The sequence below is a fragment of the Ranitomeya variabilis genome, chromosome 1 (assembly GCF_051348905.1).
Source record: "Ranitomeya variabilis isolate aRanVar5 chromosome 1, aRanVar5.hap1, whole genome shotgun sequence".
Lineage (NCBI taxonomy): Eukaryota > Metazoa > Chordata > Amphibia > Anura > Dendrobatidae > Ranitomeya > Ranitomeya variabilis.
This window is the reverse complement of record NC_135232.1, coordinates 671,348,455-671,370,893: the sequence shown is the minus strand read 5'-3', so window position 1 is coordinate 671,370,893 and position 22,439 is coordinate 671,348,455. Positions and strand designations below refer to the sequence as shown.

Sequence of the window (22,439 nt, the reverse complement as noted above, 5' to 3'; positions counted from 1 at the left end):
TGTGACCAATTCAGTCTGATTTAACAAGTAGTGATGAGTGAATGTGCTGGGATAAGATGTTATTATCTGAGCATGCTCCTGTGCTAACTGAGTGTCTTCGGCGTGCTCGAAAAAAGTTTGTCGCTGCGCCTGCATGTCTCACGGCCAACATTTGCATCACATGTTAGGCAGTCGCCACAATTGTGACATGCCACCACAGCGACTGGAACATATTTTTCGAGCACGCCGAAGACACTCGGTTAGCACACGAATATGCTCGGGGATAACACTTCATCTGTGCATGTTGGGTCATCACTATTAACAAAGCAACATATAGATTTAACATGATTACAATATGCTGTTAAATATATTATATATTTTAACTGATTTTTCACTTCTGTAGTTGCGTTAAAACCTCATAGAAGACAAAAACCTGTATAGAATGTGTGAAAGCTCCCATGTGGAGTATTGTAAACTCATAATATTTCATCTGTCGACTCCATTTCATCACTGAGACCTTGTCTTGTGTAGAACTGAACCTGTTGTCTCAATTGAGCTATTATGTAAAGACTTGTCACCAGCTCGCCACTCTATTCCCGCTGCTCTCCTGAGCATTCAGTTTTTTGTATTCTTTAGATCCGCCACATGGTTCCAGAGATAAGAACCTTTTTATTCAGTTCTTTGGGGGCGTGTCTTTAGGCGGCTCAGGAGCTTTACCTTGTTAGCCACACACCCTTTGGAAAGACCATAAAAATTGGCACAAACTAAAAAGGCCGATGTCTCTGGAACCATACAGTGGGTTTAGAAAAGAAAACAAAAAATACTCGGGAGCAGCAGAAATACAATGAGCATGAAAATTGGTCACTTTTGGACTGGTGACCGGTCCCCTTTAATCACAATTGTTGCATGCCAACACTGGATTCCTCCATTTCAGAATCTCATATTCCCATTCAGCACTGAAATGTGTTTCACTTACGTGCTTTCTTATTTTGCTTCTTGTGCCAAGAAGACTCTGAAAGTACGGAGCCCCTAAGTGTAGATGGGAACTCGTCAGATCTAGAAGAGCAAGCAGAGGTTGAGGAGCTGGACACCCCCTGCCTGGTTCTAGATGGTGATATCCCACAGACACCCGATCAGGAAATGTTCCTTAAACAGCACTTTGGAAATCTTTCGGCAAACAATGGCCCAGGTTAAAAAAAAATCTTCTGTTTTTTAACTTTTGACTTGGACCACCCTTGTAATACTAACCATTCCCTAGAGAGATGGAGAATTCCAGCACCTGCACTGAAGTGATCTAGGAATTCATTTGAGTTTTCATTTATTGTGTTTTCCTTTTGTTTTCTTAATCGCCTTATTAATTTTTGCTTGCTTGCACCCTATTAATCCCTGCATAAATTACCATTTTGTCTCTAATCTTCTTAATGTTTGCACACTGCACCCCCCCCCCCCTTCTGATTCTTACCACGTTATAATTCCTTATTTTTTCCTAATTTTTCTGTAATATTAGACAAGTAGTTCCTTTTTTTTAAGGCATTATCCAAGACTAGAGAGGTGTCTGGTGCCTCCTTTTAAAGAGGACCTTTCGCCAAATCAAAAGTGGCGAGTTTTTTCCTATTTTATTCCTGCCGCACTTCTGAGCATTCAGGCTTTTTGTTTTTTTAAATCCGCCGTGAAGTTCTAGAGATATGGCCTTGTTGTTTAGTTCTAATTTTTGTGTTTTTTACAAGGTGAGTGTGGCTCACAGGATCCTCTGGGGCGTGTCTTTAGGATGCTGTGCATAATTACCCAGTGAGCCCCTTAGTAAAAAAAACAAAAAACTTGCACTAATAAACAGCCCTATATCTCTTGAACCATTTGAAGGATTTGGAAAATATAAACTGAATACTCAGGGGAGAAGTGGGAATAAAATAAAAGCAAAAACTGGTCACTTCTGTTTTTAATCATTATTATTATTATTATTATTATTATTATTATTATTATTATCCAATACCAGACACAGTACAGAAAGCCGATCCTTATATTTATAATCCCAGTCAATCTCTTTAACGCCTCTATGATGGTAGAAGTCGATCTAGTTTTAATTTCTTGTTTTTTCCACTTTACAGCATTTTTAGCAAAATTGGTACAAGAGAAAAAAATAAGACTGCACATACACAATAAAAAAGCACACTTGAGCAAAGTCAAAGGAAATGCTTATAGTGACCTACCAACTACCAATAGATATCAGGGAATATAAAGATGGGACTTGTTGAGTTTTATTGCCCAATTACTTCTTTTTTTTAATTCCCAAGGGAGAGAAGTTGTCGCCAGCAGATATCGGACAGTGGGCTTACTCCCCTCTCCCCATAGAAAGCACATGATGGGGAACCAAAGTGGCTGGGAGAGACTGTGAACAAATGAGTATTGGCCCAACCACTATCTGAGGTCTATGGCCACCTTTACTCACCGGGGCCCTTTAGCAGCTGGAGACCAGAATGGTTCAATAGAAAACAGTTATTGGCCTAATGGTAGTAGCTACAATGCTGGGACACTAGGGCAAAATAGGTACTCATATTTATTTTATAAATTTGTTGTTTTTTTAACTTTTTTTATGGTGTATCTGATTCCAGACGCTCTTTGGGCCTCTGTCGGGCTGATGAGGCCCTATCGGTATACATAGTGTGTCCATCGGACATTTTTATATACATGGCAAACAAGATGAGAGCAGGGACTAAGAATTGAACAGTGCGATTGTAGAATCAGACTACACAAGGTTTGTGTTCTGTAACCGTGGGGAGTCTGGGACACATAGGTTTGCATAGGTGCTGTAGACAGAAAAGTAAAAGCCACACATACTTTTAGACTTTTTGAAAAAAAATAAAAACTTTGTCCTGTTTGGAACCTATACAACCTGTCACTTATTTTTAATCATGGGGTGATGAAGAATAGTCCATCGGTATGTCAGTGAGGCGGGTTTTTGAATAAGACGTTGCTAGTAATGTAATTCTAATCCTTGTTTTCATTGGAGTAGATTATTTTTTGCTGTAAGAAAGAACTCTACTTTTAACGCTCTGTTTTCCCTTTGTAGATGGACCGGTCCTGACCTCGGAGAGGAATGAATGTGCCAGTATCTCATCCAGGTTTCTAGCGATGGCACAGGTACCAGCAACCAGGTCAGTATGTAAAAAATCAACACGAGTGGGTTTGGTTAACCTCTTACCCAGGACGCTTGTTTTGTACCTCGGTGGTGGACCCATGTATGTGCTGTTTTTCATTTTAAAGGGTCATACAATGGGACCTTTTTAAGCGATTCAGAAATTTCAACTCTATTTTAGCATGGACGTGCACACTCAACCATACATGTCTGTAGATGAACTGCATTCAGATACTTTAGAGTGGTTATCCACCCCCGTTGTATTAAATGATTACAAGCACCAAATTTTTCTTTAAAAATAATATAAGGGGTCAGATTTTAACATACGACTGCTATCAGTGTTTGTCGCCGATAGCACTTGTACCTCGAAAGCCTGAGGCCATTCACATGACCATTGTTTTTCGTGGATTGAGAGGTCTGCGGAAAATCGTGGAGACATGTCCGATTTTGAGCCATGGGTCTGATCAAAATCAGCCATGCAAGTTGATGAGCTGGTGAAAAAATCGGACTGCACTCAGATGTCGTCAGAGTACAGTCGATTTTCTTTTTTCACAAACCCTCGGACTTAATTTTCACAGATTGTTAACATGGAGAAACTTTTTTTTAGATATATCTCCACGTACGAGAAAAATAATTGACTGACTACCCTGATCTGAATTATTGGTGCGTTTTTCTCGTACATGGAAAAATGACGTGTGAGTGAGCCCTAAAGCAGATATATAGTAATACTGATCGGCTCTGCCACAGCTGAAAGATTGCCATCTTTATGATTAAGAATTTCCCATGTGTTCTCTCAAAAGTAGAGAAGATCCAGGGTCCAGCACTTGCTATCTGTCTGATCAGGACTTCAGTCCGGAATTTAATGGGAGTCCTTTTGAGTATCCTACATTAAATGGCATCTATGCTCGGGGACAAGACATTGCCAGCCCTCTAAAACCAGCCTATTTAAGGAAGAGGAAACAACCAGCAGAAGTGAAGATGGCCAAAGTTGGTCCACTATTTAACTCCGTTGTTTCAAGCATACGCAAAACTCAGTCAGTTCAAGATATCGCTCATGAAGGTAAGAGCAAGGACGGATGGGGAATTCTTGGAATTTTGGCACCTAAAAAAGTTCTTTAGGTGTATGATCTTCAAGTTATGTCATCAATCTCAGAGCGATGAGGGTCTGACACCCGGCTCCCCACTGATCTGCTGTTATTAGCTCTGCCAAGTCCTGCACTCTGCTAGTCTCATCAATAGTTCATCTCCAATTCTCATGACCGCTGATCAGTGGGCTAGCCAGGTTCTGTATCCCCACCGATCAGATATTGATGATGACATATCCTACGTATATGGCCATCAATATTATATACTTGGAGAACCTTTTTCAAATATTTAAAAATAAAGGAAAAAACGTCCTGCAAATTTTTTTTCTTAAATAAAACTATGGTCACTACTGTTCCGCTGTCCAGCGTGAGAATATGATGGTACCAGGGACAAGAGACCTATTTAAAAAAACAAAACAAAAAAAAAACCCTCAAATTAAATTACTTAAAAGGGTGTGTACAGACATCACAGATAATCCCAGGTGGTAATACAAGAGGATTGGGCTTTTCAATGCAGAATACACAAGAAGAATTACTTGTGGGTGTATTTTTTTTTTTTTTTTTTTTTTTTTTTTCATGCCACTAAAAAAAAATCCCAATTTTTTTCCAGAACCTCTGAATTGGGTTACAACAAATCTATTTGGGTGTATTGGACCATGTTCACATGTAGCGTAAATGCTGTGTGTTTTTTTTTTTTTTTTCCTGTTTCAGCTATTTTTTTTACAGGTGTCAACACCAAACTATGCAATAATAATCTCTAGTTATTGCTGTGTTTTTTGTGCCCCTCCTTCCCCCTTATTTCAAGAGGTTTTGGTGTAGATTAACAGGGAAATCCTCAGGCGAATTCAAATGCAGTATTTTTGTCTGCCTATGTGGACCTACCCTTATGTTGTGTTATGTAAAGCCATCCTTGACAGCAAAATAACACGAAGTGCCTTCAGGGATGGGGGAAGGCGCCAGAATGGAATGACTATAAATCAAGAATATTGATTATTTCTCGGGCGCTTTATTGGGGGAGGGGGGACACAGAAACCATGGGTAATATACTGCCACCTGGAGGCTGATACTTAAGGTACCTTCACACTAAACGATTTACCAACGATCACGACCAGCGATACGACCTGGCCGTGATCGTTGGTAAGTCGCTGTGTGGTCGCTGGGGAGCTGTCACACAGACAGCTCTCCAGCGACCAACGATGCCGAGGTCCCCGGGTAACCAGGGTAAACATCGGGTTACTAAGCGCAGGGCCGCTCTTAGTAACCTGATGTTTACCCTGGTTACCATTGTAAATGTAAAAAAAAAAAAAACACTACATACTCACATTCCGGTGTCGGTCACAAACCCCCTCGCCGTCTGCGCTTAGTAACCCGATATTTACCCTGGTTACCATTGTAAAACATTGCTGGCATCGTTGCTTTTGCTGTCAAACACAACGATACACGCCGATCTGACGACCAAATAAAGTTCTGAACTTTCAGCAACGACCAGCGATATCACAGCAGGATCCAGATCGCTGCTGCGTGTCAAACACAACGATATCGCTATCCAGGACGCTGCAACGTCACAGATCGCTATCGTTATCGTTGCAAAGTCGCTTAGTGTGAAGGTACCTTTAGAGTACATGTTGAAAAAAAAAAAAAAAAGTCTCCTGCCCAACAGGCTACACCTGGCTAGCTGACACCCAGCTATTTAGTTTAGCTTAGTGTTTCCCATTCCATGGGGTCCCAAATTGATCTTCAGTCCACTTGTTAGCAGAGCTCTTACTTTTGCATCCAGGAACGCAAGTCTAGGCAGTAGGGTACTGCAAGCGTCAGCTGCTCAGGTGGTAACCTGAGACATTGCTATTCCTCCTTTTGAAATATCATTAGTTTTCCCACACCATGACAGCTTTAGGACTTCCCATTGTTTGTGTCCCTCAATGAAGCAGCCAAAAAAGAGGATTTTTGGTACTCGCTATAAAATCTTTCTCATAGTCTCCATTGTTTGTTTTTTATTTGCTTTTCCTACTACTTTAGCACTGACTGAATAGTTGGAATTCGGCAGGCTAGGTGTTGCCTGCTGGAGAGGCGCAGACTTAATTTATAAGTTGCATTCTTAATGGCAGCCTATTACCTATAGTTTCTGTGTCCTCTAATGAAGGCTACAAGAAAGATTTTACGGGGAGTATCAAAAATCCTTATTTTACATTTTTATTGTGAATTCTTGGCTTTTTTTATATTGATTTCAGATTGTTTTATTTTCTTTTGCTTAGAATAGACTCTCATGCCTCTTGCATATGGTGAGTCTCATGATCTTAATAGTTGATGGCACAACCCCTTTCTGATTTACTGTCGTGGAATCTTTTTGCAGTCAAAATGCGTCCACAGACCCAAACTGCTGCAGAAAAAGAACAGAAGGCCATACACCGGCGAACTTTGCCAGCAACGCTGATGAAAACGGAATGCCAGTCCTTACCATTCCAGTCCAAGGATGTAAAACAGCCTAAGGGTAGATCCTATATGAACCCAACAACTAGCTCCATGGCCAAAATCTCAAGAAGCGTATCTGTTGGTGACAATTTGAACATTGGCGAAACACCGGAGACATCGAACGGTTCTGATGTGAAAGATGTCTGCGAAGCAGCAGAAAGCTTGGCCGTCTCTATAGAAGCCGAGAAGAACCAGCTACCAATGAAAGATAGTGTAATTGTCAAACCGCTTCTGCAAACCAGTACAATTTCCTCCTTTCCGAAGACCTTTCAGTCAAAGAATCGGGCACATTTGACTCTTGACATTGCAAAACCATTGCCTGACCGACCTTTTCTCTCATTCGGTAGAAGTAGGAGCTCAATTGAGATGGAATCGCCACGGTCGCCTCGATCACCCAGCTGCAGCTGGAAACCTAGATTATCTTTTACAGACTTAAATTGCAAGAATGACCACGAAACTTCAGGGGGATGTGAAAAAGGTCAGTCAGAGGACACTAGTCATAAGAAGCAGAGTCCAGAAGAAAATGTTGAAATAAACCTGATCATAAATGAACCCATTGACACAGTGGATTTAAGTCCGGAAGGTTTCAAGCCCATGCATAGAGGTAGAGCTTCTACAATCAGCCACACTCCGGACCATCATCCCGGACTTTGTCCTGTTGAAACTATAAGACCTAGATCTCCCTCGCTTGATGCAGCCTCTTCTCTCGACTCAGGTGGGCACAGAGGACAACCTTTGGTGGTATCTCCCTTTCTGTCCCCAGTTTGTGTAGGTGACCTCACAACTCCATCTCATCTCTCTCCGTCCAGTCTTTGGCTTGTTTCGTCTTGTCCTCACCTGTCTCGTTCCATAAGTTACTATCAGAATGGTGAGGCACTTCACTTCTTTTCTTTGATTTATACTACTTATGATAAGTCCTTTACTTTTTATATGGTTGTTTTCATGCATGTCACTACCCAGGCTATTACATGAGAAAAACATATTTTCTACCTTTTAGTCACTCAGACTTAAGGTACCTTCACACATAACGATTTCGTTAACGATATCGTTGCAACGTCACGCTTTTGGTAACGTAGCAACGATCCCGCTAACGATCTTGTTATGTGTGACAGCGACCAACAATCAGGCCCCTGCTGGGAGATCGTTGGTCGTAGGGAATGATCAGGACCTTTATTTCGTCGCTGATCACCCACTGTCATCGCTGGATCGGCGTGTGTGACGCCGATCCAGCGATGTGTTCACTTGTAACCAGGGTAAATATCGGGTTACTAAGTGCAGGGCCGCGCTTAGTAACCCGATATTTACCCTGGTTACCATTGTAAAAGTTAAAAAAAAAAAAAAACAGTACATACTCACATTCTGATGTCTGTCACGTCCCCCGGCATCCACAGGGCTAAAACTGTTTTCGGCAGGAGCGCTGCTATGCACGCGCTGCTGCCAAGAGCTTCCTGCACTGACTGTGTGAGCGACGGCCGTAAAGCAGAGCACAGCGGTGACGTCACCGCTGTTACTGCCGGCGCTGATACATTCAGTGCAGGCAAGCTCTCGGCAGCAGCGCGTGCATAGCAGCGCTCCTGCCGAAAGCAGTTTTAACCCGTGGATGCCGGCGGGGGACGTGACAGACATCAGAATGTGAGTATGTAGTGTTTTTTTTTTTTTTTTTACTATTACAATGGTAACCAGGGTAAATATCGGGTTACTAAGCGCGGCCCTGCACTTAGTAACCCGATGTTTACCCGAGTGCTGCAGGGGGACTTTGGCATCGTTGAAGACAGTTTCAACGATGCCGAAGTCGTTCCCCTGATCGTTAGTCGCTGGAGAGAGCTGTCTGTGTGACAGCTCCCCAGCGACCACACAACGACTTACCAACGATCACGGCCAGGTCGTATCGCTGGTCGTGATCGTTGGTAAGTCGTGTAGTGTAACGGTACCTTTATTCCTAGTTTAGTAATTCATAATCTATTTGATACTATTGTTTGGTCTAAAGACGTCTTGTAGAGGTCCTAGCTCTCCTGTGATGAGGTCAAGGATGGCTAAGATGATCTAAGATAATAAAAGGTGTGAAACCAAAGTAGAAAAGCTAAATAGGCGACTACCTACAAGGAGTAAAGGTACCTTCACATTAAGCGACGCTGCAGCGATAGCGACAACGATGCCGATCGCTGCAGCGTCGCTGTTTGATCGCTGGAGAGCTGTCACACAGACCGCTCTCCAGCGACCAACGATGCCGAAGTCCCTGGGTAACCTGGGTAAACATCGGGTTAGTAAGCGCAGGGCTGCGCTTAGTAACCCGATGTTTACCCTGGCAACCAGCGTAAAATGTTAAAAAAACAAACAGTACATACTTACATTCGCGGCCCCCGGCGTCCGCTTCCTGCACTGACTGAGCGCCGGCCCTAACAGCAAAGCGGTGACGTCACCGCTGTGCTGTACTTTCACTTTACGGCGCTCAGTCAGTGCAGGAAGCGGACGCCGGGGGACGCGAAGGTGAGTATGTACTGTTTTTTTTTTACATTTTACACTGGTAACCAGGGTAAACATCGGGTTACTAAGCGCGGCCCTGCGCTTAGTAACCCGATGTTTACCCTGGTTACCAGTGTAAAACATCGCTGGTATCGTTGCTTTTGGTGTCAAACACGACAATACACGCCGGTCTGATGACCAAATAAAGTTCTGAACTTTGTTCAACGACCAGCGATATCACAGCAGGATCCAGATCGCTGCTGCGTATCAAACTAAATGATATCGCTAGCCAGGACGCTGCAACGTCACGGATCGCTAGCGATATCGTTTAGTGTGAAGGTACCTTTACTCTTTTTGGAGTAATGTCTCCAACAACATCTTTGTTTTACTTGGGTGACCCCTTATTCGCATACAGATTGACCTTTTGAAGCCAAGATTAGGAATAGACGCAGAGACGAGAAATCTAAGGCTGGTTATACACATCTGCTCTGCTTCCCCCATACAAGAGTACTCCGCCAAACTGGGAAAGAATAAAGCCGATGCCAGACACCTAAAAACAAAATGATCACTCGTTGAAATCCTACTCTTACCCTACATCATCTGTTTGGAGGCCACTATACACCTCAGATGGTCATCCAGTCCTGCCAAAATGAGCAATGACTTTAACCTAATGCTTGGCTTCCCAAACTCCAGTCCCCACTGCCTCCAACAGATCAGGATGTTCTTAGTATTGCACAAGTGAGAGGACCGGTGTCAATTTCTGATAGCTTGATGAGAATAACAAGGAAATCCTGAAAACATGATGTGTTAAAGGTCATGAGAACTGGAGTCTGGAAAGCTCATTTAATGTGTATGGGAGCCATAAAGAGGTATTCACATCTCCAAGATCCTATCTAACTATTTAGTAGGTGTAATTGTATTAGCAAATACCTCCAATTAGAAATGTAGTATAGTCCTTCTGAATCGCTATGTTGCTTACCCCATGTACCCCATTGCAATAGCTTAGGTATCCATGGTTACTGCCACTTACTGCACATGGGGTAAGCGACATAGCGAATCAGAAGAACTGTACTGCATTTCTAATTATAGAGATTTGCTAATATTTTTCATAGTTCCTACGTGTATAGAATTGATTCCTGGTTTTGGCTTCACATCTACAAGTTTTAAAGGGGTGTTCTCAAGTCTGAAAGTTATCCTCTATCCATAGGATATAGGATAACTTCCTGATCACTGGGTCTGACCACTGGGACTCCCACCAATCCCGAAAACTGTGGCTCTAGGCTCCTTTGTAAATGGCAGCGGAGGTTGCTCATGCACAATGTCACTCCATTCTTAATTTTCTAAAGTGACCAGCTATTCATCAAAGTGACCTGCTGATCAGCATATTGCCTTCGCGGCTGCTACTGCAGGGAGAATGTGGCATTACATGGTGGACATTCAAGTAAATTGCAGACTTCACATTTCCATTCAGAGCTGCTCCTTATTTTGGCATGTTGAGGCCAGTCTCCAGTAGAGCCTACCTCCACTGTGATGTCCGTATTTCCTATGGCTTATATATGACAACCCTTTTTAAAATATGCCAACCATATGTCTTGTGCACTGACATAATGAGAAATCATATAAGAAAAAAGCACCATAGATACCAATAAAATAGCAAAGTTTATTCAAAGAACATTAAAAACAGAAAAAGTACAATAAAGTATAACAGGGATGTAACACGGTAAGCCAATAGTAGATGGCACCACAGGCAAGAACAGAGAAACAATCAGGTATGTATTAGGAATACAAAGTGCATGCTCAAAAGTAATAACCCAGCAGTTGTGCAAAGAAGCCTAAACAGCAAGTATAGAGCAGAGGGGCTGTATACCACTCATGCAAAAATGAGCAAGACAGGGTAGTAAAGTGACTAAGTGCTAAATGTAATATACCTGAAAGTACTCTGGAGCTCTGAGGTGCCACCGTCCCCATCGGGACCCTGTCTTGCTCATTTTTGCATGAGTGGTATACAGCCCCTCTGCTCTATACTTGCTGTTTAGGCTTCTTTGCACAACTGCTGGGTTATTACTTTTGAGCATGCACTTTGTATTCCTAATACATACCTGATTGTTTCTCTGTTCTTGCCTGTGGTGCCATCCACTATTGGCTTACCGTGTTACATCCCTGTTATACTTTATTGTACTTTTTCTGTTTTTAATGTTCTTTGAATAAACTTTGCTATTTTATTGGTATCTATGGTGCTTTTTTCTTATATGATTTCTCATTATAATTGGCACTTTACCTTTACTTATGCACCATTCCTACCTTGGTTGTGGGTGCAGGCCTTTTTCATTTTGATTTGCACTGACATAATGTAGTAACAGTTTTATAAAATATAGTTCTATGTTAATTAAAATGCCCGTCTCTGTTTCAGCGCAAGCCGTCAGCTTTGAGCAGTGTGAAATGATCGCCTCTGAGCTGCAGGATAGTCTCCGCCGGGCATTAAGCCTTTATCGATCGGTAAGTAAAGGTATCATGTCAATCAGTTCTTCGTGTGTTTTTATCCATGAAGCTGTAAAGGAATCCTGGATTATAAAAGATAGGATGCAGAATACAGTGTCTTGCGAAAGTATTCGGCTCCCTAGGAACTTTCAACCTTTTTTCCACGTACCATGCTTCAAACATAAAGATACCTAATCTATATTGTTGTTGTTTCTCCACCAAAAAGTTGAACACAATTGTGAAGTTGAGTGAAATTTATTGGTTGTTTTAAATTTTTGTGGAAATTCAAAAACTGAAAAGTGGGGCGTGCAATAATATTCGGCCCCTTTACTTTCAGTGCAGCAAACTCACTCCAGAAGTTCATTGTGGATCTCTGAATGATCCAATATTGTCCTAAATGCCTAATGATGATAAATATAATCCACCTGTGTGTAATCAAGTCTCCGTATAAATGCACCTGCTCTGTGATAGTCTCAGGGTTCTGTTTGAAGCACAGAGAGCATCATGAAGACCAAGGAACACAACAGGCAGAACCGTGATACTGTTGTGGAGAAGTTTAAAGCTGGATTTGGATGCAAAATTTCCAAAACTTTAAACAGCCCAAGCAGCACTGTGCAAGTGATCATATTGAAATGGAAGGATTATACTTTTCAGTTTTTGAATTTCCACAATAATTTTAAATAACCAATAAATTTCGTTCAACTTCACAATTGTGTTCCACTTGTTGTTGATTCTTCACCAAACATTTACATTTGGTATCTTTGTTTGAAGCATGATATGTGGGAAAAGGTTTGAAAAGTTCCAGGGAGCCGAATACTTTCGCAAGGCACTGTACTTACATCTTTCTTCAAAGTCTTTGAGTCATGCAGACCTTAGAAAGAACATTCTTACAAAACACAATTAAACCTAAAACTCCTTAATGGCAAAAAGTTGCAAAAAACTTTTTGACTATTGCTAAAAATCCAGCAAAGTTTTTTTTGCAAGATCACCATCACATTTTAATTTTTTTTTTTTTTCTCCCCTATAGGAAATTAAGGATGCCTTTTAATCTTGTTGAATCTCTGCTACCTTATATGATTACAATTGTTAGTTATTATATGTGTACGTTGCACTGTTTCTTGAAGTATGGTTTCCATAGGTCAGTTAGAACTTGAGCTGTCCTGGATTCTGTAAAAATGGAAGTCTTTGATATAAACCGCATTTATCAAAGGGTTTTTAAGTTACAATCTTGTACGTAACACTTTGGGGGAGATTTACTGACAAACAGGAGTCAGAATTCTGTAGGAACTTGAGCCATAATTCTGGTGCACGTGCCGTAAAACATATTTATTTAGGGTTTAGAAAACTTTTTGCACTTCACTAGTCATTTAGAAAGCCATAACAGCTTTTCTAGAAACTAAGGGTGCTCGTATTGCTTGTGGCTACATGGCGACTTCAAATACGGCCCCTATCTTGCGGAATATGATTGCGTCAAAAAAGTCACCGCCTAATGTTAGTCCATGTGGTCACCTGCATGATACTGTGACCGCGATGGATGAATCTCAAGATCTTGGAATCATTTTGATTTTCAGCAATTTGCTTGTCACTGTTGCTGTAGCTCGTGAGTCACACTGTGACCCCATACTCATTCATTAGCTTTATGCGCAATAGGTGTTGTAACCACATTCTAATATATACCATATTTACCAAAGTGTTCTCCAGCTTTTTGGCTCAAAGAGTAAATAAACTTTCAATATGATTTTTCAGATTTGATAGTTTTTTTTAATTTGCATTCAGATCACTGAGGGTCCTGATACTCACCAATCAGTTAATAGACCCCCCGAAAGGACAGGGATCCCAACTGATCTGCAGGCAATTCAAGTGCAGCCAAATCTGAAAATAACATATTAAAGGTTTAGTTGATGGATATACAGGTCCTTCTCAAAAAATTAGCATATAGTGTTAAATTTCATTATTTACCATAATGTAATGATTACAATTAAACTTTCATATACTATAGATTCATTATCCACCAACTGAAATTTGTCAGGTCTTTTATTGTTTTAATACTGATGATTTTGGCATACAACTCCTGATAACCCAAAAAACCTGTCTCAATAAATTAGCATATTTCACCCGACCAATCAAATAAGTGTTTTTTAATACCAAACAAAAAAACCATCAAATAATAATGTTCAGTTATGCACTCAATACTTGGTCGGGAATCCTTTGGCAGAAATGACTGCTTCAATGCGGCGTGGCATGGAGGCAATCAGCCTGTGACACTGCTGAGATGTTATGGAGGCCCAGGATGCTTCAATAGCGGCCTTAAGCTCATCCAGAGTGTTGGGTCTTGCGTCTCTCAACTTTCTCTTCACAATATCCCACAGATTCTCTATGGGGTTCAGGTCAGGAGAGTTGGCAGGCCAATTGAGCACAGTAATACCATGGTCAGTAAACCATTTACCAGTGGTTTTGGCACTGTGAGCAGGTGCCAGGTCGTGCTGAAAAATGAAATCTTCATCTCCATAAAGCATTTCAGCCGATGGAAGCATGAAGTGCTCCAAAATCTCCTGATAGCTAGCTGCATTGACCCTGCCCTTGATGAAACACAGTGGACCAACACCAGCAGCTGACATGGCACCCCACACCATCACTGACTGTGGGTACTTGACACTGGACTTCAGGCATTTTGGCATTTCCTTCTCCCCAGTCTTCCTCCAGACTCTGGCACCTTGATTTCCGAATGACATGCAAAATTTGCTTTCATCAGAAAAAAGTACTTGGGACCACTTAGCAACAGTCCAGTGCTGCTTCTCTGTAGCCCAGGTCAGGCGCTTCTGCCGCTGTTTATGGTTCTAAAGTGGCTTTACCTGGGGAATGCGGCACCTGTAGCCCATTTCCTGCACACGCCTGTGCACGGTGGCTCTGGATGTTTCCACACCAGACTCAGTCCACTGCTTCCTCAGGTTCCCCAAGGTCTGGAATCGGTCCTTCTCCACAATCTTCCTCAAGGTCCGGTCACCTCTTCTCGTTGTACAGCGTTTTCTGCCACATTGTTTCCTTCCAACAGACTTACCATTGAGGTGCCTTGATACAGCACTCTGGGAACAGCCTATTTGTTGAGAAATTTCTTTCTGGGTCTTACCCTCTTGCTTGAGGGTGTCAATGATGGCCTTCTTGACATCTGTCAGGTCGCTAGTCTTACCCATGATGGGGGTTTTGAGTAATGAACCAGGCAGGGAGTTTTTAAAAGCCTCAGGTATCTTTTGCATGTGTTTAGAGTTAATTAGTTGATTCAGAAGATTAGGGTAATAGGTCGTTTAGAGAACCTTTTCTTGATATGCTAATTTATTGAGACAGGTTTTTTGGGTTATCAGGAGTTGTATGCCAAAATCATCAGTATTAAAACAATAAAAGACCTGACAAATTTCAGTTGGTGGATAATGAATCTATAGTATATGAAAGTTTAATTGTAATCATTACATTATGGTAAATAATGAAATTTAACACTATATGCAAATTTTTTGAGAAGGACCTGTATCTGTCCGGACTCCCCCATCCAAGCGCTCCTGTACTTTTTATGAGCAAGTCTCTGCCGGACATCTCTGGCTTATCTTCATGGAGAACAAAATGATCGGTCGTCAGAAATCAAATGTGCTGGATTCTTCTCCCCCTTGACATCATCTGTCGGTGGAGTCGGAGGGATCACATACATTTTAAGTTTAAGTTTGGTAATAGTGATGAGCGAGCGTGTTTGGATAAAGTGTTATCCGCACATGATCGTGTGTGAATAGTCTTCGGTGTGCTCGACTACTATGTTTGAGTCCCTGCGGCTGCATGTCTCGCGGATGTTCAACAGCTGCAACACATTGCAGGCATTGTCTAATGGTTGTCAAATGGCCTTGAGACATGCAGCCGCGGGGAATCGAACATAGTAGTTGAGCACGCCGAAGACTCTACTCACACACGATCGGGCATCACTTCTGTGTAACTAATACACAGGATTAGTATATCTGCAGTAAAAAAAACTTTTGACATTTCAACCTTTTGTCCTATTTTTGCCTTTTTTCAGGTGACCACTGCTGGCCCAGCAGCCAACTTGGATCATGGCAAGATGGCAGGCCTCCTCACCGAAACATTTGGCATGGTAAAGAGAGAGTTGGATTCCTTAAAAAATGCTGATCCTGAGCCTGCAAAGCATGAATATTCATCTCCGCAGCAGGAGGATTGCAAAGAAAAGCTTGATCCTTCCGTACCTCGTGGCTCCCGACACTTGGGCGATGACAAGACGCTCGCTCTCCTGCAGCAGTACTCAGAACTTTTACTTCAAGCAGTGGAAAAGAGGATGGATAAAAAACTTTAATAGAGAATGAACGTGTACATTTCATCATTGTTCACATATGAGGAGTTTGGGGTTTTTTAAGCCAAAAAAATTTTAGACACTAAAATAATTAAAAAAAAAAGTTATGGTTATATAGATCCTGTAAACCAGCAGCAGTAGATGCGGATCGGCGTTACCGTCCCTCCTGCAGAGCCGCAGCACTGCTCCTCTACAAAACTAGTTTGTTTTGGATGGTGCCAAGAGTTCTGTTTCTGCACTTGGTTACTCGCAGAGACGCAGAACTTCTTCACGATTAAACCTATGGCAGTAATCCAGGTTACCGCCATACTGTGAGCTGGATATTCATCTTAGGGCTGTAGGTAGATGACCCCCGTACACTACGTGAAAGCCTTGAATAAGTATTATATTTGTGCATTATATATATATATATCTTAAATTATTGATTTTTAGCTTTAAATATTTGTGTTTTTTGTATGTTTCTGTTGCTCCCTTTAAAAAAAAAAAAAAAAAAAAAAATGTACATTTTATTTGGGTTCTGTAGAAAGTTTGTAAAAGTTTCTGAGAGCAGGTATATCTGGACGCAGTGCAATTTTCCAACGCCAATTCTGCCCCTGATGGCTGAGTAGAGGGGTGGAGGTAGCATAGGGAAAGGGCACAACTGGGCTTGTGATGTGCGAAATCAGGTGCTTAAGGGTGTAGAGTAAAAAAAAAAAGTCCCAAATCCAGTCTATGGACACTTTCCTTATAGTGTGAAGAACTTGTGCGTGTTTTATGCCCTAGCCATGATGGGTTACATCTCACCTGTTAGAGCGGTGTCAGAAACCACCAGCAAGCAGGTGGTGATTGGTAGCATAGAATCTCTAATGTTGGTTGCATTTTATTTTATTTTTTTTGCACATGTCCACAGCTGTATAAATGATGCATAAGTGACTTTTTTTTTTTTTTTTTTGCAAGTCGGGATAAAATACAGCACCGCTTAGGAGACCATTTTAATTTGGTGGGGTAGTATCTGATCAATGTTTGATCGGCAGGGGTCTTGCCTTGTGACCCTTATCAATCACTAGCTCAGCACGGTGTACCCCCTTGTACACCTGTGTGCTCTCCTATGGGGCCCACATAGTCCAGCATTGACTCTTACAGCCAATGGTGCAACCTCTGGTGAAAGCAAAGTTGAATCTGCCACAGCTCGTCCCTAGTGCTGCTATTACTTGGATCTAGCGATTTAAAGGTTGTTATCTCAGGATAGACATTTGTGGCATATACCATGAATATCTGTCTGCCTTCTTTCCAGACAGTTTTCCCATGTTTCTTTGGGTCTCTAAAAAGGACTTTGGCAACTTGGTTTGTTTAAAAAAAAAATTAAAAAAAAATGCAGTTTTCCTTCTATAGCCTCGTTGGCTGCAGAATGAGTTAACCTAGAATCCATCAGTGAGTTAATTCTGACTGGGATAGATGATCATAAATCAGCCGGTAGGGGCTTCAATAAAGAGACAGGTAATAGAGTAAGGGCTCATTCAGACTTCCATGCTCGTCTGTCCGATCTTGGACCACAATGCACGGATTGGCCATAGGTCTCCTGACCGGAGCGTGACCACTTCATATATGTCTATGTAGCCGTCATGCTTGGATCGGGAGACCCGCCAACCAGTCCGTGCATTGTAGTCCGAGATCGGACAGATGAGCACGGACGTCTGAATGAACCCTAACAAGGTTCAATGAGTTTGACTGATTCTCCACCAACTCATTCTGCAGCCAGCGATAAACCATGCATTATAAAGGCAAACTTCTGTTTGTTTGTTTTTATGCAACCCAATTCCAAAAAACGTTTTAAGCCTAAAATAAGTGCATTAAAAAAAATTAACTAAAGGTGCACCCGGAGGCATTGTCGCAGAGTTTCAGAGCAGAAACTCAGTTTTTGAAAAGTTGAGGTTTGGAGGCGGATTTGGAGACTTTCTGCTCCAAAAACGCCAAAAGAAAAACAAAAAAAGTCGGTATGCACATGCCCTTTCTGTGGCTCCTGGGATTTGTTAGGCTTGTCCAATCTCCCGTTGTCTCCTTTATGTATTGTTGTTCCCTATATATGTACAGTTTTTACATGTCGTTCTCTCCAGTCTTGGCATCTGTGAAGACTGTGACCGGGCATGTGCTTTGTCCTCTTTAATCAGTCTGAACAGGGACTAATCCCATCTGATTCTGTTAAAGATCTACGTGGGCACTGCAGTGGGCAGAGGCGAGGTGTCCATTTACCCTTCAAGCTTTTATCGCTCTTTATTTTAGTTGAGCAATGCAAGTTGTAGATGGTTTTTTTATTATATGTAAATAGAGAAGCGTGTGTGCTGTTATTACTGCAGGAAAAGAGGTGTTTGGTTTTTTTTGTTTGTTTTTTTTTAAAGTTCATGCAGTTGGCAGCTGGGTGGTAAACTGAGGCTGGTCCTCTGATGGTGGCAACCAGAAAGTTAAAATGTTTTCTAGAAGTTTTTGCATTAAGACACAAGTTGGTTAAAGCTAATAAATAAATGCCTATGGTATGAGAAGCCTGCTGCGGATAGGATGTGATGATGGGCATGTGGTTATAGATATATAGTCTTAAGAATGTTTTTTTCGTACTGTAGAAACCTCCTTATTTCCGGCTACCGCTGATGTCCTCATGGGTGTTGTTAGGCTTTTGAGCTATGCATTTGCCCTCTTTCACAAGCTACCACCCAATGGTCCTGACATTTACCCCCAAGTTATAGCGGCTAGGCATCCACCCCATAAGACAGTGTGAATCGTAACCTACACTCAGCCGATTTACCTTAATTTTTTTTTCCAAAATTTGTTTACTCAAACCTACCGTAGTTTACGATTGCCCTGATTTTGTCAGGAAACTGAGCCATTTGTTTTTTGTAAATAGTATTCGAACACCCCTCTCTGTATATCGTTAGCCACTCTTACACGCTGGTCACACCAGCGGCGACACATTGGTCGTCTTTTGTATTTATTCCTCCTTCACAGATCTCGTGACTTTTGCACAAAGACGTCTCAAAAGGTGCTATTAGAGGAGGCACTGTGATGTCCTGTTTGTTTTTTTGTTTGTTTTTTAATAAATCTGCACATAAAAACCGCACTAAACCTAAAACATGTGAAAGAAGCCTTGCAGTTCATTTTAGCTAGGTATCTGCATGTGTCCAAAGTAATGGATCGCCAACATTGGCACCTTCTGACCGGTCTTTGTGAGATGTTGTAAGGGGAATTTCTTTATACTTGGGGTATCTGGACCGTGAGATCAGATACATCATTTGGGCAACTCAATGTCAAAGGGAAGAGTCACACGGCCGAATAAACTGTAGAGGAAAGCATTGCAGTGCATGGATTGTCCGGCGGCTCTCCTGACCTGAGCGTGACTGCTGCATAGAAATACATCCTTTCACATTCTGGTCAGGAGAGCCGCCAGCCAGTCCGAGCATTGTGTTGCGATCCTCCTCAGAGTTAAACAGCTGTCTATCTCTTTGCTTAGCATTTAAGTAGAACTTAATCAGTTGTTTAAAGGGATTATCTGTGACTTTGGGTTTCTTGGCTATGGGGCTAAGAACTTACTGGTAGGTTGTTGCTAACATCTGCCTGGCAACATCTATTCTGGCTTAGGCTGCAATTCTCCTGTTTCCTCACGTTGAGAGGGTACTTCCTTCTCTTCTGCTGTGCTCTGTCAACAGTGCGTCACTGCTGACATCATGCTAATTGACAGCCAGCACAGCCTACTGCAGCTGGGAGCTGGATGTCAATCAGCATGACGTCGGCAGTCACGTCCTATCAGCAGAGAAGGAATTGCTCTGTTGATGTTGCATCACAGAAAGCAGGAGAATCACCGGCAGGCGTGGTCTGTGAGCACTCTGAGCCAGTACAGATCGTCACAAGGTACGTTCTTGGCCCCAGAGCCCAAAAAAACTCCAAACACCTCCCTTCATCATTGATCTTCCTCAATGGTTTGTCTAAACTAGACTGCCAACATTACCCATAGCGAACAGTCAGTAGATGGGAAACTGTTCCTTAATCCCTATAGGTACCATCTTTCGCATTTGGAAATTGCTAGTATCTATTTGTCACTGTTGTAAATAGTGTAAAATAAACCTTTATAAAGAGGGAACAATCTTTAAAAGTGTTGATGTTCATATAAAGTTTTCGGAGCATGGTGACGAGAAGCATGGTGACGTCCTAGTGAATGCTTAGGTCATAGGCGAGCGGCGTGCATGTCATTCACTATACGGACTACAGCAAATCACCCAGCAGCACGCAGGTTAATGGGAAGGTATGACCCTAGGGCTAGCAGGGCATGCTGGTGCTGGTAGTCCAACATTTGGCAGAACACACTTTGCATTAGGCATCTAGTATAACTCCACTGCAGCAGCTACCAGCAATGGTCCAGCAATCATGCGCTCCAGTACAGTTTTATACTTTAATATATGGGGTGGGGAGAGGGAATACAATTTTTGAAATGCTTTTTTTAAAATCAATTGGAGCAATTGTTACGTTTTATGTTTTTTTTGCACTGTGACTTGCCCCTTTCTCACATTTAACGAGGAAGATTGGGCTGTTTTTTAACTGTTCCTTTGTATTTCATGGTCTTAAACTTAATAAAAGTGTGAATCTTTTAGAACTTTGTTCTTATAAAAGGTGTCAAAATGTCTTCTATTTCTTTTCATGCTCGGATGTTTCTTAGAATGCTTTCTTAATGGTCATTTAAAAAAACAAAAAAAAAAACACAGCTAATCCTACTTATTGAAATGTCAGAAAATTTGAATTGTGTTGGTCCAGGAGCTGAAGCCCTCCGCTCTGGCTGGTCATGAACACCAGTCAACTTTTGCTCTAGTCAGTTGTAATTTTCTCAGGCAACATACACAATTTGGTCATTATAGTCTACAGAACAATACAGCTTGGATTAAAGGGGTTGTCCAGCCTTAAGCTACTAGTCTGAATCCTCACATCGTGCACGCTGCTAGGTTTCTCCAGTGCCGAGAGCAGCATGCATGTGACTGCAAGTAAACGATTTGCATATATGCGGTCATGTGCCAACTAGACTTGTGCAACCTCGCTCAGTGCAAGTCGGAGTGAGGCCAGATACAGACTAGTCTGATTGTGGCCAGAAGTATACAAGTCACATGACCGACCAAACCAGAGACTCCCCACAGTGCACACGATTAACATTTACAAAAATGAAAATATATATATATATATATATATATATATATATATATATATATATATATATATATATATATATATATATATATATATATATATATTATGCAAGACATTTTTGATCGGTTTGGAACTGCGCACATATTTCTGTGCCTTTTATGTTTTGATTTATAGAGTTGGTGGGAATTAATTTGCGGGACGCAGTCCAGCCGCCATATTGGAGCCATGAGAACTTCCTCCTATCACCTGGCATTCTGTTTTGTTTTTTTTTAAATTTAAATAGTCTGATTCGCACTACTTCATTGTAATGTGATGTGCAACCTGGCTGGGTAATAAGAAGAATATTCGGGAGGTACTCAAGGCTCCCATCCAGTGGCAAGTGGACCGGGTCCTGTGAATTGATTAGTGTCATCTGGACTTCTGATCCGCGCTACTCCACTTTCCTGTGCGACCTCAGTAGGCTGTATATGGACTCAGACATTCTATGGAATCATTTACTGCTTTCCATAAAAATCCAATCTGAACTGGAGAGGCATAGTGGTCAGCCAAGGATCCAGATCCTCAGCAATCAGAATTTTTGACATTCACCAAATGTTTTTATTTTTTCTCATTTTTTTTTTTTTTTAATGGGTGCCTTTTAAGGCCTCCATACAGATCATGTTGTATACAGTCCCCATACTGTACAACCATGTTCTTTCAAGTTATACAACACACATCCAACACCAAGATCTAAAAATGTATGGATTTATGGGAGACTCGGCCTTCAAAAATTACCTTATGAGAAAGCTGATGCTCAGATGTTAGTTCGAAACTCTTGAGGCCTTATTCAGACTCCTGTTATTTCAGACCATCAAATTCATCAGTGCGCTGGATCAGATTTTCCGGTCTTTGGTCAGTGCGTCCATTTTTTACCATCAGTGGTTTTCTAATTTGCAAAAGTTTCAAAGCTTCTCCTACCTGTTGCAATGCTAAAAACATCCATGTGCTGTCAGTGATTTTCACAGACTTGTATGACTGATTGTCTCAATTACTTTTTTTTTCTTCCAGACACAAAATCTACAAAAAAAATTAACAGCCCTATAGATTATAAGGCTATTGTCATGGGTTTACTGCGACAGAGAGGAGCCAGAAGACCGTGCTGTCTAATTTCTCTTACTCCTGCACTGATTAGTATCTCTTCACCTTCATATTAAACAGTGCAGGTTTCTTTTAGCCGTGCAGGGGTTAATCTGCTCAGTTGACAGCTCCTGGAAGCTTTCCTGCATTGATGCTCTCAGCTATTCAGAATTGGCCACTTCCCTCTCCTCTATAAACTGGACTCTGTCAAATAGGC

General features: G+C 41.7%; 1 protein-coding gene across 2 annotated transcripts in view; it reads left to right on the top strand.

Annotated features, from left to right (window-relative positions):
• Window positions 1-17,280, top strand: part of MAPKBP1 (mitogen-activated protein kinase binding protein 1) — a 167,006-nt gene extending 149,726 nt beyond the window's left edge. For both annotated transcript variants that reach the window (XM_077264089.1, XM_077264100.1), the window contains 6 exons: window positions 986-1,168; window positions 3,047-3,131; window positions 3,913-4,172; window positions 6,548-7,381; window positions 11,540-11,625; window positions 15,662-17,280. In XM_077264089.1, coding sequence (XP_077120204.1) covers window positions 986-1,168; window positions 3,047-3,131; window positions 3,913-4,172; window positions 6,548-7,381; window positions 11,540-11,625; window positions 15,662-15,952 — 1,739 coding nt within the window. In that variant the 3' untranslated portion in view covers window positions 15,953-17,280. The remainder of the gene's footprint in view (window positions 1-985; window positions 1,169-3,046; window positions 3,132-3,912; window positions 4,173-6,547; window positions 7,382-11,539; window positions 11,626-15,661) is intronic.
• Window positions 17,281-22,439: the final 5,159 nt, after the last annotated feature.